Source organism: Martes martes, assembly GCF_963455335.1.
Source record: "Martes martes genome assembly, chromosome: 17".
Taxonomy (NCBI): Eukaryota; Metazoa; Chordata; class Mammalia; order Carnivora; family Mustelidae; genus Martes; species Martes martes.
In genome coordinates, this window is record NC_137905.1 from 58,716,854 (window position 1) to 58,728,486 (window position 11,633).

At 49.9% G+C, this 11,633-nt stretch overlaps 1 protein-coding gene across 5 annotated transcripts; it reads left to right on the top strand.

The window, feature by feature from the left end:
- Window positions 1–710: 710 nt before the first annotated feature.
- On the top strand, window positions 711–8,712 carry LOC308358867 (uncharacterized protein). Of its 5 annotated transcripts, none has more exons than XM_080829355.1 (5): window positions 711–973; window positions 1,910–2,061; window positions 2,603–2,641; window positions 5,593–5,686; window positions 6,428–8,712. In XM_080829355.1, the coding sequence occupies exons 4-5, from the start codon at window positions 5,647–5,649 to the stop codon at window positions 7,660–7,662; spliced, it is 1,275 nt and encodes a 424-aa protein (XP_080685481.1). In that variant the 5' UTR covers window positions 711–973; window positions 1,910–2,061; window positions 2,603–2,641; window positions 5,593–5,646; the 3' UTR covers window positions 7,663–8,712. The 5 variants fall into 5 exon arrangements, with proteins under 5 accessions (XP_080685481.1, XP_080685479.1, XP_080685478.1 ...); XM_080829353.1 differs by adding an exon at window positions 3,162–3,249 and having other exon boundaries at window positions 712–2,061; XM_080829352.1 differs by having other exon boundaries at window positions 712–1,350.
- The last annotated feature ends 2,921 nt before the right edge of the window (window positions 8,713–11,633 follow it).

Genomic DNA, 11,633 nt, shown 5'->3' on the forward strand with positions numbered 1-11,633 from the left:
TTTGCACATTTACTGCCACCAGCCCTGACACATCAAAAAGCATTTATAACGGCCCTTTTCAGATGGGCGGCATATTCCTAGAGGGAAATCAGTATATCTCAGCTTTAGGCTGAGGAGCGTTTGAATTTCAGGGTGCTGCACCCTGGCTGGCCACCATCAGCACCCCCACCCGCAGGAAAGTGCCTTCGTTGGCGGATTAAGCCTTCCTAGCGTCCCCCCAGGCCCTGTCCGCTGACCTGACCTCTGATCCCGGGTCCCTCTCCCAGCCAAAGAGCCCAAAACGGACTTAAAGCTTCAATCTACATGGACCTAAAAACCAGCAAGGAAATAGGAGTGGACTGTGAGTGGACTCAAGATGATATTGCACATGATGTGTCCGTGTGGTTTTGTGGCTTTGAGGAATATCTACAAGGAAGTTCCCACACACTTCGGGTGCCCACCCCCCGCGGACTACAAGGTACGGAACCCGGGCGCAGGCTCTTTAAGCGGGCCGAAGCCCCGCCCCGTCCTCTGAGCCTCGAGGCACCATTTCCCAGCGTCCCTCGCGGGAGCACGCGGCCCAGCCCCAGCCCCTGCGGGGAGCAACTCCGACCGTCACTGGGGCCGATTCCTCAGGGAAACTACAGTACCCAGAAGTCTCTGCGCAGCACGGAGGCGGCACCATTAAAAGCGCGCGCAAGTCGTCTGGGCGGGACTTCCGGCGTCTTTCTCGCGGCGGACATTTTGTTCGTTCCTAGCGGAGCTCTCGGAGCGGAGCTCTGGGAACGCCGGTACGGTTCAGAGTGACCGAAGCGGAAAGACTCGGGAGGAGACCCTGTGCCCATTGCAGAAAGGCTCGGGGGTGGCAGCGCGCACGAAGGCTCCGCGGCCAGGGCCAGCCCACGGCGGCGCGTGGGTGCCGACCTGGGACTCCTTACGGGTCCCTGTGGTCCAGATTGTGATGGCGGCGGCCGCGGGGATGGATCCCGCGTAGGTGGGTACCTTGTTCTCCGGACCTTGAGGCGTTTCGGTGCTTCACTCTGAATCACGAAGCCACGAACGAGGGGCGCCTGTTGAGGTCGTTGCAGCTCCGGCTCCGGTGTTCTGGGCCCTGGGGGCGTTGGTGGGGGGAGCCCCTTCCTAGCAGCCGCTGCGGTGAGCCGTCGAAGTGTCCCTGGGCGACCGACGATCGTGAGCAAAGGCTTGGAGGCGCGGCTGAGCCGGAGGACTCCGGAAACCGGGCCCTGGGGTTTGCAGGGAGCCTAGAGAGCGAGCGGCGACCCTGCGTGGGAAGGCTGCGTGAGCCGAGGGTGCCCTCGCGGCGGACCGCTGGGAGCCGTGGGGGAGCATGACGGGAGCTGGCTCGGGCAGGTGGGTCGCGGCGGGCTGGCTGCCGGGCGAGGAGGCCGCCGACTCCGGGGGTGTTGTGGCTGCACCAGAGCTGCGGCGGGAGGTGGGAGGTGGAGAAGGGGATGTTAGAGGGGAAACCCACGGGGTTCTTGCCGTGTCGGGTAACGGCGGTGCGGGAAGACCGAGTGGAGGGCCGGAGCAGTTTGCGTCCCGGGGAATGCATTTTGGACATTGTAAAGCTCCTCTCGGAGAGGAGGTGGCCCATGGGCATCTGGCCGTGCAGGTCAGGGATTCTGGCGGGGGCTGTGTTGGAGACCACTGAGGGATGAGGCCCCAGGTCGAAGCCTGGAGGTGAGATGCGCAGGAGGGATATTAACGGTGTTTTTATCTCAGGTGGTCCTTGAGGCGAGAGATTGGAGGGCGGGGGAAGGGGGTCATCCTTCATCCCCTCCAGAGGGAAGCATGGGAAGGAGATCTGGCTGGTCTCCGCGGGAGGAGAGGGCCGTGGGGTGTAAGGAGCCCGGCCTGAGCCGCAGAGGCAGGCGTGACGCGCTGTCGGTTTGCCGTTCCGTGGACTCAGCAGCGGCACGGCCTGTGGAGGAGACGAAAAGCCAGCCTCAGCCGGATCCAGGGCCCTGGTACCCCGGTTCCCCAGCTCTCGGGCGAGCGGAGATCATGGACGTCTCTCATGAGGGGCCACCAGCAGGCTCACTTTCGGGGGTGTGTAACCAGGTAGGCTGGTTTGGTGACAGAACTGATGCGCACTTGGCAGGTGTACAGGCCGTTAATATTTTTAGATGGATGGATATGATAAATTTATACTGACGATGCTTAGTAATGTGTTGAAGTGCTTGCCTCTGAGTGTTTGATTGAGATGGAAGTCTTAAATACCACGTTTTCTTAGAAGCTTAAAAATAAGTCCCAAATATAAAAAACCTATCCCTTCATTTGCTCCAAAACCATTTGGAAAAATGTGAAGCTTGTGGACGGTAAAAGCTAATTCAAGGATCCTTGCTTGTACTAACGGTGTTTGATACGAGCAGTAGCCCTGTTAGGTGGGTGCCACTGTTAGTTCTGCTTTACAGAGGAGGACACTGCAGCACGACTGTTCATGGACGCCCATCTGATGCGTGGCAACGCTAAGGTCTTAACATCTGACATTAGACTTTCCGAAATCATCCTCACCAAAGGGCAGGGCAGGAGTTAGGCCATAGTTCAGTCCCCAGTACCCCACTCTGGTAACCTGCCACTCTCAACTCCTTCTCTTTGCCAGGTTGCCCTGATGGTAGAAGCACTTGGGATCTCTGTATAGGTGAGTGCAGAGCATGCAGGTCCTCATTCATCACTCCCCACTTGGCCATGATCTTGGCAACCCTAGATGGCAGATGGTGTCTTAGGACTCTTTATCTCCCTTACACTTGATGTTGAGTTTGGGGATGCCGGTGTCATTAACAGTCTTTTGCCTTGAATTGAGTGCAGTGGGGTGAAGTGTGGAACAGTGCCCCAGACACAAGAACCAGCATGTGCAGGAGCCTCAGGTCTCCATTATGTCTAGCTTGATCAGAGTAGTATTCAGCTCTGGAATGGCACCTTGTAGAACTGGGCTTCTGTTTTGAGAATGGTAGGAACCATGGAAGGTTTGGAGCAGAGGAGGGAGTCATCTGACTCTGGTCTTAACAGGCTTCCTCTGACTGTACACTGACCGAGAGACTTTGGGGTGAGGAAGGAGCACTGTTTATGATGGCTGGACTACACTGGATGCTCTGGAAGTGTGGGACAAATGCTTGGATTCTGGTCCTTTTTTTTGTTCGTTTTTGTTTTCCTTTAAGTAGGGTTAACCAGATTTTCTGATGTGGATGGTGAAAGAATGGGAAGAGTCAGAGATGACTCCACAGCTTTCAAAGTTTTGGGCCTGAGCAGGTATAAGGATGGGAAAATCCTCCATTGACATGGTGAAAAGTTTGGTGGTGGGAGTAACTTTCAGAAGTAATAGCAAGAATTAGGCTTTGTGGGGCGCCTGGGAGGCTCAGTTGTTAGGCGTCTGCCTTCGGCTCAGGTCATGATCCCAAGGTCCTGGGATTGAGTCCTGCATTGGGGTCTCTGCTCGGTGGGGAGCCTGCTTCTCCCTCTCCCTCTTCCCCTGCTTGTGTTCCCTCTCTGGCTGTGTCTGTCCCGGTCAATAAATAAATAAATAAATAAGTAAGTAAAATGTTAAAAAAAAATTAAATTTTGACCATGTTGAATCTGAATGGAGGTATAGGTAGACAGGTGGACACATAGGTTTGGATTTTAGAGGAGGGATTCAAGTCCACAGGTGGCAGTCAGTATGTGCATTAGAGTGGAGCTGCTTATCAGATTGATAGAGAGAACCTTTATGTCATAGTGGCAGTGCCATTAAGGGTCTGGAAGGGGGTGGACACAGCAGCCTGAGACAGGCGTCACCTAAGAGAGAGGAGAAGGGAGATTAGTGTCCATGGTGGAGGGAGAGAGTGGGATCTGGCAGGTGGGGAAGTCTTCTAGAGAGAGCGTGGACAAGAGATGGGTGCTGGAGTAGAGCAGTGTTAGAGATGAGATGAAAGTGAGGCCAGAGCAGCTGCTTTCCCTTCTCGGTGTGCTTCCCAGGTATTTATAGTGACTTCGTGGGATGTGGAAAGTTTCAGTCAAGCTGGTAGATGAGCTCAGGGGCAGAGTGGGCCAGCTGGCAGAGTAACTATGCTTGCGGTAGAAGGACAGTGGGTGTGGGTTTTGAATGACATTTAGTGTTAAGTGTTAAGCCTGTTGATTGTCGAAAATACAGTATCCTTAGTATGTGACCACAAAGTCAGAAGGGGCTAGGATTATCTGGTATCTGTATGTTGTTCTGGATTGCTGAAGTTGAATCAAGAAATAGGGCCAGGAAGGGAGGATTTAAAAGCTGGGTTCAGGGGGCCCCTGGGTGGTTCCGTCATTAAGTGTCTGCCTTCCGCTCAGGTCATGATCCCAGGGTCCTGGGATCGAGCCCCACATCGGGCTCTCTCTCAGCAGGAAGCCTGCTTCTCCCTCTTCCACTCCCCCTGCTTCTGTTCCCTCTCTCAGTGTATCTCTCTCTCTGTCAAATAAACAAATAAAATCTTAAAAAAATAAAAATAAAAAAGCTGGGTTCAGAGTTACATGGCAGTGAGGACCCGCTGCTGGAGCCAGCTGTGATCTTGGATGATTAACCAGGAATTCTCTGGATGCTGTGTGCAGATTTGCATGTGGAAGATGACCTGTGTTGTGGGTATTCGTAGACTTGAGGGAGCTGTGGTCTAAAGAGTGATGTGTACTGGAGATGGAATCTGAATTCGTAGTCTGAGGGCTTTAGGGAGAACTCTGAGCTCATATTGGTATATGAGGGACATGATCTCTAGACCTCAGGGGAACTAGCTGGCAAAAGTTCTGTCCGTCCCCCTCCTGTTGTTATGGGCTGGACAAAATGGTTACTAGGAAATGGGGAGAGTGAGTAGGTGCCAGTCACAAGGGCCTGGTATCTGGTCTAAGTTGGGGAGCTGGGGAGGAAAGTGAATGTGTGGTGGGTAGACCAAGAGTCCTGGGGAGAGCTGCTGCCCCTGTGCTCAGTCGTTGGCTTTATGCAGGGTCATGTGACTTTCAGGGATGTGTTTGTGTATTTCTCTTGGGAGCAGTGGGGGCTGCGTGATAAGAGCCAGGGACCTGTGTCACAGTGCATTGTTTTCTATGCTTTGTGCTTACGGTCTTCCTGGGTAAGGCCCGCATACCCCGGTTTTCTGGGCTGTGCTCTACTCTTTCTTCCCTTAAAGGTTGCCCTTTTCTTCCCATAGCTGTCATGGGCACTGCTGTTTTCCTTCTCTAAGATAGATTTTCGGGCCGCTGAGGCTCAGCTGTGTATTGCCTCCTTTACTCCCTATGCTCCCCAACCCCTGCTACCCCAGACTATTACCAGGAAGGGTTTGAGGGTCAGGGATTAGTAGTCAGCCTGGTGAACGGCCCTGCTGCCCTTTCCCTGGCTGTATGGCTCTGCCTACATTCAGGATACCTCTGGACTCTGGACTCTGCCCCTTTCCTGTAATTGGCATTTCCTTGGGCCTACCTGTGTCATGAATTGCCGTGATGGTCACTGCTGTGAGGCCCAGTGTGTTGATCTTGCAAAAACATTTCTGATGTTCATTTTGTAATATTTAGTTGTCTTAATATCCTATGGTGAGCTGCTCTGGGCCACAGCTTTCCTCCTTGCCCTGTCTTTCCTCTCTGATTTGTTTCTTCCAGATCCTTTGTGGTTCCTGAACTTAGTAGGGGAAAGAACTCAGTGCCTGAGAGGTCATGACTCTAGCCATGGCAGGAGGGACGTGGACAGGCCCTGGTGAGTGGGAACTTGGGGAGAGTGTAACTTCAGGGTTGGGTTCAAATAATACCAGAAGCCTGTCCTTGCCCCACTCCTATTTGGTGCGTAGGTTATAAACCGTACCTGTTTCTGTCTTTTTCTCCTCATTCTGGACATTCTACACACTTGTCATTTTTTTTTAATTTTTATTTTTTAAATTATGAACATACAATGTATTATTTGTTTCACGGGTACAGGTGTGATCCATCACACTTGTCATTTCTGGTCTGATCTCTGACCCAGGGCTGTCCACGCCCTCTCACCAGTGCTCTCTACTGCTCCTTCTACAGTGCTCTCCTGTGTCGGACAGTGTTCACGTGCCATGAGACATACATATGTCCTTAAATGACTCCTGAATACCACTTGCTCATTTTAAATCCGATTTCCTGGGCCTAGACATACATTCTGTATAGTGCTCACTGGTAGCCAAGGCCCTTCTAAAAATCATTTGCAGAAGAGTAAATTGGACATTTCTGCTTCCCGGTTCTCTCTGAGCGTACCCTGTCCTTGTGTCTTTGTCCTTTGGGAAGTCTTCCTCATTCTGTCACCGGTCGAGACCCAATATTGCAAAGCAGCTTTTTCTTTAACCTGATGCCAAATCTGCTGTCCTGCCAACACCCCCGTACACGAAATCCTGGGTATACTAGACACATCTGTGACGGGGTTGCTCCTTCCCACCAAAGTCATCATGCACTTCAACGGCATTTTTTCTGCCTTCAGGTTGTTGGTGTGCAATGGAGGATGAAGAGGCGCCTTCTGAGCAGAGCATTTCTGTAGAAGTGTCACAGGATAGTATCTCCAAGGCAGGTTCATCAGCCCAGATGGCTCACCCTTGTGACACATGTGGCCCCGTCCTGAAAGATATCTTGCACCTGGATGAACACCAGGAAGCACGCCAAGGACTGAAACCTCACACATGTGAGGCATGTGGGAGACAGTTCTGGTTCAGTGCAGACTTTCTTCAGCACCACAAGCAGTACAATGTAGAGAAGCCCTCAAGAAGAGACAAAGGCAAGACCTCGTTTGTGAAGAACTATAGAGTTTGTGAAGAACCTCACCTGTCAGAAAAGCCTTTACGATGTGAGGAGGAGAACTTCCAGGCCAGTTTGGGCAGTCACCAGCAAAAGGCCATCCACAGCAAGAAGAAGACAAGGAGCACCGAGAGTGGGGAGGCCTCTCACAGCGGACATACGCATTACAGGTGCAGCGAATGTGGGAAGGCCTTCAACCGCAAAGACACACTCGTCCAGCACCAGAGAATCCATACTGGAGAAAGGCCTTACGAGTGCAGTGAATGTGGGAAAGCCTTCAGCCGCAAAGCCACCCTCATCCAGCACCAGAGAATCCATACTGGAGAAAGGCCTTACGAGTGCAAAGAATGTGGGAAAGCCTTTAGTCGCAAAGACAACCTTACTCAGCACAAAAGAATCCACACTGGAGAAATGCCTTACAAGTGTAGTGAATGTGGAAAATACTTTAGCCATCACTCCAACCTAATTGTACACCAGAGAGTTCACAATGGAGCGAGGCCTTATAAGTGCAACAATTGTGGGAAAGTCTTCAGACACAAATCCACACTTGTTCAGCATGAGAGTATCCATACTGGAGAAAATCCTTATGTTTGCAGTGATTGTGGGAAATCCTTTGGCCACAAATACACCCTCATTAAACACCAGAGAATTCACACTGAGGCAAGGCCTTTTGAGTGCGTCGAATGTGGGAAATTCTTTAGTCGAAGCTCTGACTTTATTGCACACCAGAGAGTTCACACAGGGGAAAGGCCGTTTGTGTGCAGCAAGTGTGGAAAGGATTTCATCAGAACATCCCACCTTGTTAGGCACCAAAAAGTTCACACTGGAGAAAGGCCATACGAGTGCAATGAATGTGGGAAAGCCTATAGTTTAAGCTCCCACCTCATTCGGCACCAGAAAGTTCACACTGCAGGGAGGCTGTAGACAGGCTTTCAACGCAGTGGGACTCATAGGAGCTCTGCGAGGACCCTTTGAGAGGAGGACATCAGTGAGGTGTCGTTTCTCCTATATCAGCGTTAACACCTGAGATGGGTTATGAATGCCAGGTACAGGGAAGCTCTCGTGGGTTGCGTTGCACTTTCAGACAGGTCCTTGCCAGATTGGTCACTCAATGCCTGTGGCTGACACCATCTCAGCTCTGTCAGCTTACTTACCATAATGTCCTCAGGGAAGATAGAATCCTGAATTAAATAGGATTTCTCATTTCTTCCCCCACTGACTGATTAAAGGTGTGGACCTTACTGTACATCTTAAGCCAGGAGGATCTGAGCTGTGTTCTGGCTTACAGAAAAGGTTTACTTTCTTCCTGGACATTGTTGGTCTCGTGTGGTACTTGTGACAGATTTTTCACTCTCCAAGTCACCGATCCTGGAGAACTACTTGTCTTACGTTGCTCTGGTTTCTGTGATAATAAAGACCTCCTTATTATTAATCGTTAATCTTGGACATTGTTTTTACTGTTTGGAACGGTTTGAAAACACTTAGGCCCTGCCAAACTGAAGAGATAAACAGTGGGGCGGGGGGGGGGGACCTCCAGTCTCCTGTGCGTCAGATGGAAGAGCGGGTTGGCAGAGAACCATTCTCAGTCCAGTTCTGGTGTTGCTGACAAAAGCTTCTTAGCTGAGAGTTCAGGGGTTTATGGGCCTGATTTTGGCTGGATTTCAGAGTTATTTGAGGGCCCAGACATCACCCTGAGGGTGGTACGGAGGAAGGTTGTGACAGCCTTCAGTATGTTTGGGAGCAGCATGCAGTGAGTGACTTATTTCCAGCATGTGTGCCATATCTCACAGCACTGTTGAGGGGAGGCTTTTCTGAGAACCTGCCAAGCGCCATATGCCCTGAAGGCCAGAATCTGATCTGGTATACAAGTTGGCTGCAAGACTTATCTTCCCGGGAAGGAAACAAAACCGATACAGAAACACTGGGTGTGAATAATTGCGTTTGGGGAGACTGCAGCAAATGAGAGTGGATGTGCCCATTAAAAAAAAAAAAAAAATCCACAAACATTCCTGGCACTGTGGCTGTATGAGCTGGGGCTGCCTGGAAATTCTTAGCATCTCCAGGGCCATGTCACTGTAGCACCAGGGTCAGTGGCAGAGCAAAGAATGTCAAGTTTATAGATTTCTGTACCTCCGTGGGCTGTATACCTAGTGTCTTTGCTACATGGGCAAAGAACTCTGGGATAGACATTGTGGTCCAAGGATGTAGATTTTGTGACCACCTGGAGCTTCTGGTGACTCACTTGGAAACAGCCCTAAGTGCTCGCCAGTTTTTCTTGTTGCTGGGGAAGAGGTTCTCTTTACAGGGCATTTGGAGAAAGAAGGTAGAGTCACTGTATCGATGATGCTTCATCTGGTTTTCCAGTAGAAGCGGGAGACCCAGGTGTTGCCGTGGAATCAGTTTTTACAGTTTCACTGAAGGGGTAGTCAACATGCCATATACTGCACGTACATGAAGTGTGCAATTTGTAATCCTTAATATCTGTATAAACGTAAGAAATCACCCAGCCATTGTATTGGGCATATCCACCTCCAGAGTTAACTCATGGCCCTTCTTAAATCCCTCTCAGTGCCTTTCTTGATACTTCCTATCCCTTCCATGAACAACCACTGATTTACTTTCAGCATAGTTGAATTAGCCTTTTCTAGACTCTTATGTAGGTGGAACCTTAGAAGTTTATCAGGCAACATTATTTGGAGAATCGTGTAAATAGTTCATTGTCTTCATTGCTGAGTAATCCTGTGGATATCCTGCGGTTATATCCCTTTATCTTCTTTGTGTGTGTGTACAAAATGCTGGTTTTATTGAAGCTCGGGGACAGGACCTATGGGCAGAAGGAGCTGCCCTTTATCTTAATTGACAACACCCCCCCCCCCCGCAAATTCTAAGTATTAAAAACAGCTACTGCAAATATTAATGTACAAGTCCTTATGTGGACATTCAGCTGAGGAAATTTCTAAACAAAGCATTGAAAGTGTGGCCTTGCTTATTGTTTACGGTAAAATGTGATAGGGAAGTGAGAAACGTAGAGAAGAACTATTACACAGGAAAGAGCCCAAGATTCATGATTTGGGAAATCCTTATTCCATCTTAATTGCAGAAGACATTGAAATGTAGCTATACAGCCTTTTGTAATATCTCAGCAAGATCCAAAGACAAGCGTATTTAGTCACATAAAATTTCTTTGAAGAGATTGTGATTATGCAGGTCTCCTCAGCACAACCAGAGACCATGTAGGAAATTTAAAGGTATCCCTTGGCCATCTCAGCAAAAGCCAAAAAATTGATAGAGGATTATCCGGGGAAGGTGGAGGGGGGGAAATGTGTGAATCAGCCTCTTGTCTAATGGAGTGAATTTCTGTGGTATATACAGAGGAACCACGAAGCTATTGAAAATTCCTTTCTAGTAGAAACACCTTGGGACGCCTGGGTGGCTCAGTGGATTAAAGCCTCTGCCTTTGGTTCAGGTCATGGTCCTGGGGTCCTGGGATTGAGCCCCACATCGGGCTCTCTGCTCGGAAGGGAGCCTGCTTCCTCCTCTCTCTCTGCCTGCCTCTCTGCCTACTTGTGATCTCTGTCAAATAAATAAATTAATTAAATCTTAAAATAAAAAAAAGAAACACCTTGGAACTTAAAGGGGACAGAATATGAAATTGGGACCGCCAATACTCTGCACACGTGAAACCGGCTAAGAAAATTACTAAGCTGCAGACCTTTGTTACCTGTCCTAGAAAAGGAGGTGGGGGACAGTAGAACACAGGATGGGGACCTGAGGCCAGAGTCCTGAACCATAGAAGGTTTTCCCAAGCTTTGATACTTCATGTAGTTTGCTAAGCCTGATTTCAGAATTTCTTGGAACTTGTGGCTACTTTTTCATTTCCGCCCCTTTGAAGCGACGTATATAACTATTATTCTGTTTCTCTTCCACTGTTTTATTTTGGAAGCAGATACCTCTCTTCTAGCTTCACAGATCACAGACAGACAGGGTGTGTGCGGGGTGGACTGTATCCAGAGCCTTGGCCATATCTGATTTAGACAGTTGAGGTGATGGGATTTGGGATTTGGGGGCTGATGAGATTTGGGTGTTGAGTGGTTACTGTAATGGAACGAGACATTTTGTGATTTTGGAATGGGTGGAATATACTTTCCAAGCAGGACAGATATGACTCTGAGGACCAGACAGCAGACTGTGGTAAATGGGATCACCGCTCCCAAAGATGTCCGCGCCCTAATCCCCAGGACCTGTGAATGTTCCTGTAGATGGCCAGGGGGGCTTTGCATGTGTAATGCATTTCCTGATGAGACTTACCTGGGTGGGCTCAATCTAATCACACAAGTCTTCTTTTTTTTTTTTTTAAAGATGTTATTTATTTGACAGAGAAAGCACAAGCAGGGGGAGCAACAGGCAGTGGGAGAGGGAGAAGAGTTTCCCTGTTGAGCAAGGAGCCTGATGGGGGCTCGATCCCAGGACCCGGGCATCATGACCTGAGCTGAAGGCAGATGCTTAACCGACTGAGCCACCCAGGGGCCCCTCACATGAGTCTTTAACAAAAGAGAACCTTTTCCATCTGTAGGAAGAAAGAAACAGGAAAGTCAGGGCTGTCTCAGGCCCTTTGATGTCCCATTGCTGGTTCTGAGATAAAGCTAGGAGCTGAGTTGAGCACCGCACATCTGAGAGCCCGACATCTTCAGTCCTGGCTCGGCAAGGTTAGAAGGTCAGAGTATTGAGCCCCACGAAGAGCCCTTTGAAGAAACTGTTTGACTTTACAGATCACCTCAGCACAACCAGAAAGCGCCCTGGAAGCTTAGAAACCTCAGTCCTACAACCACAGGGAACTGAATTCTGCCAACAACACCTACAAGTAGGAATCCGAGTTCCCAGAGCCTCCAGAAGGA

What these genes read in the sequence shown, in the direction of transcription:
- LOC308358867 (XM_080829355.1), top strand. Translation starts at nt 5,647, where the DNA reads ATGACTCTAGCCATGGCAGGAGGGACGTGGACAGGCCCTG. An exon ending in AGGGACGTGGACAGGCCCTG is followed by an intron (nt 5,687 to 6,427) that starts GTGAGTGGGAAC and finishes TTCTGCCTTCAG; the next exon opens with GTTGTTGGTGTGCAATGGAG.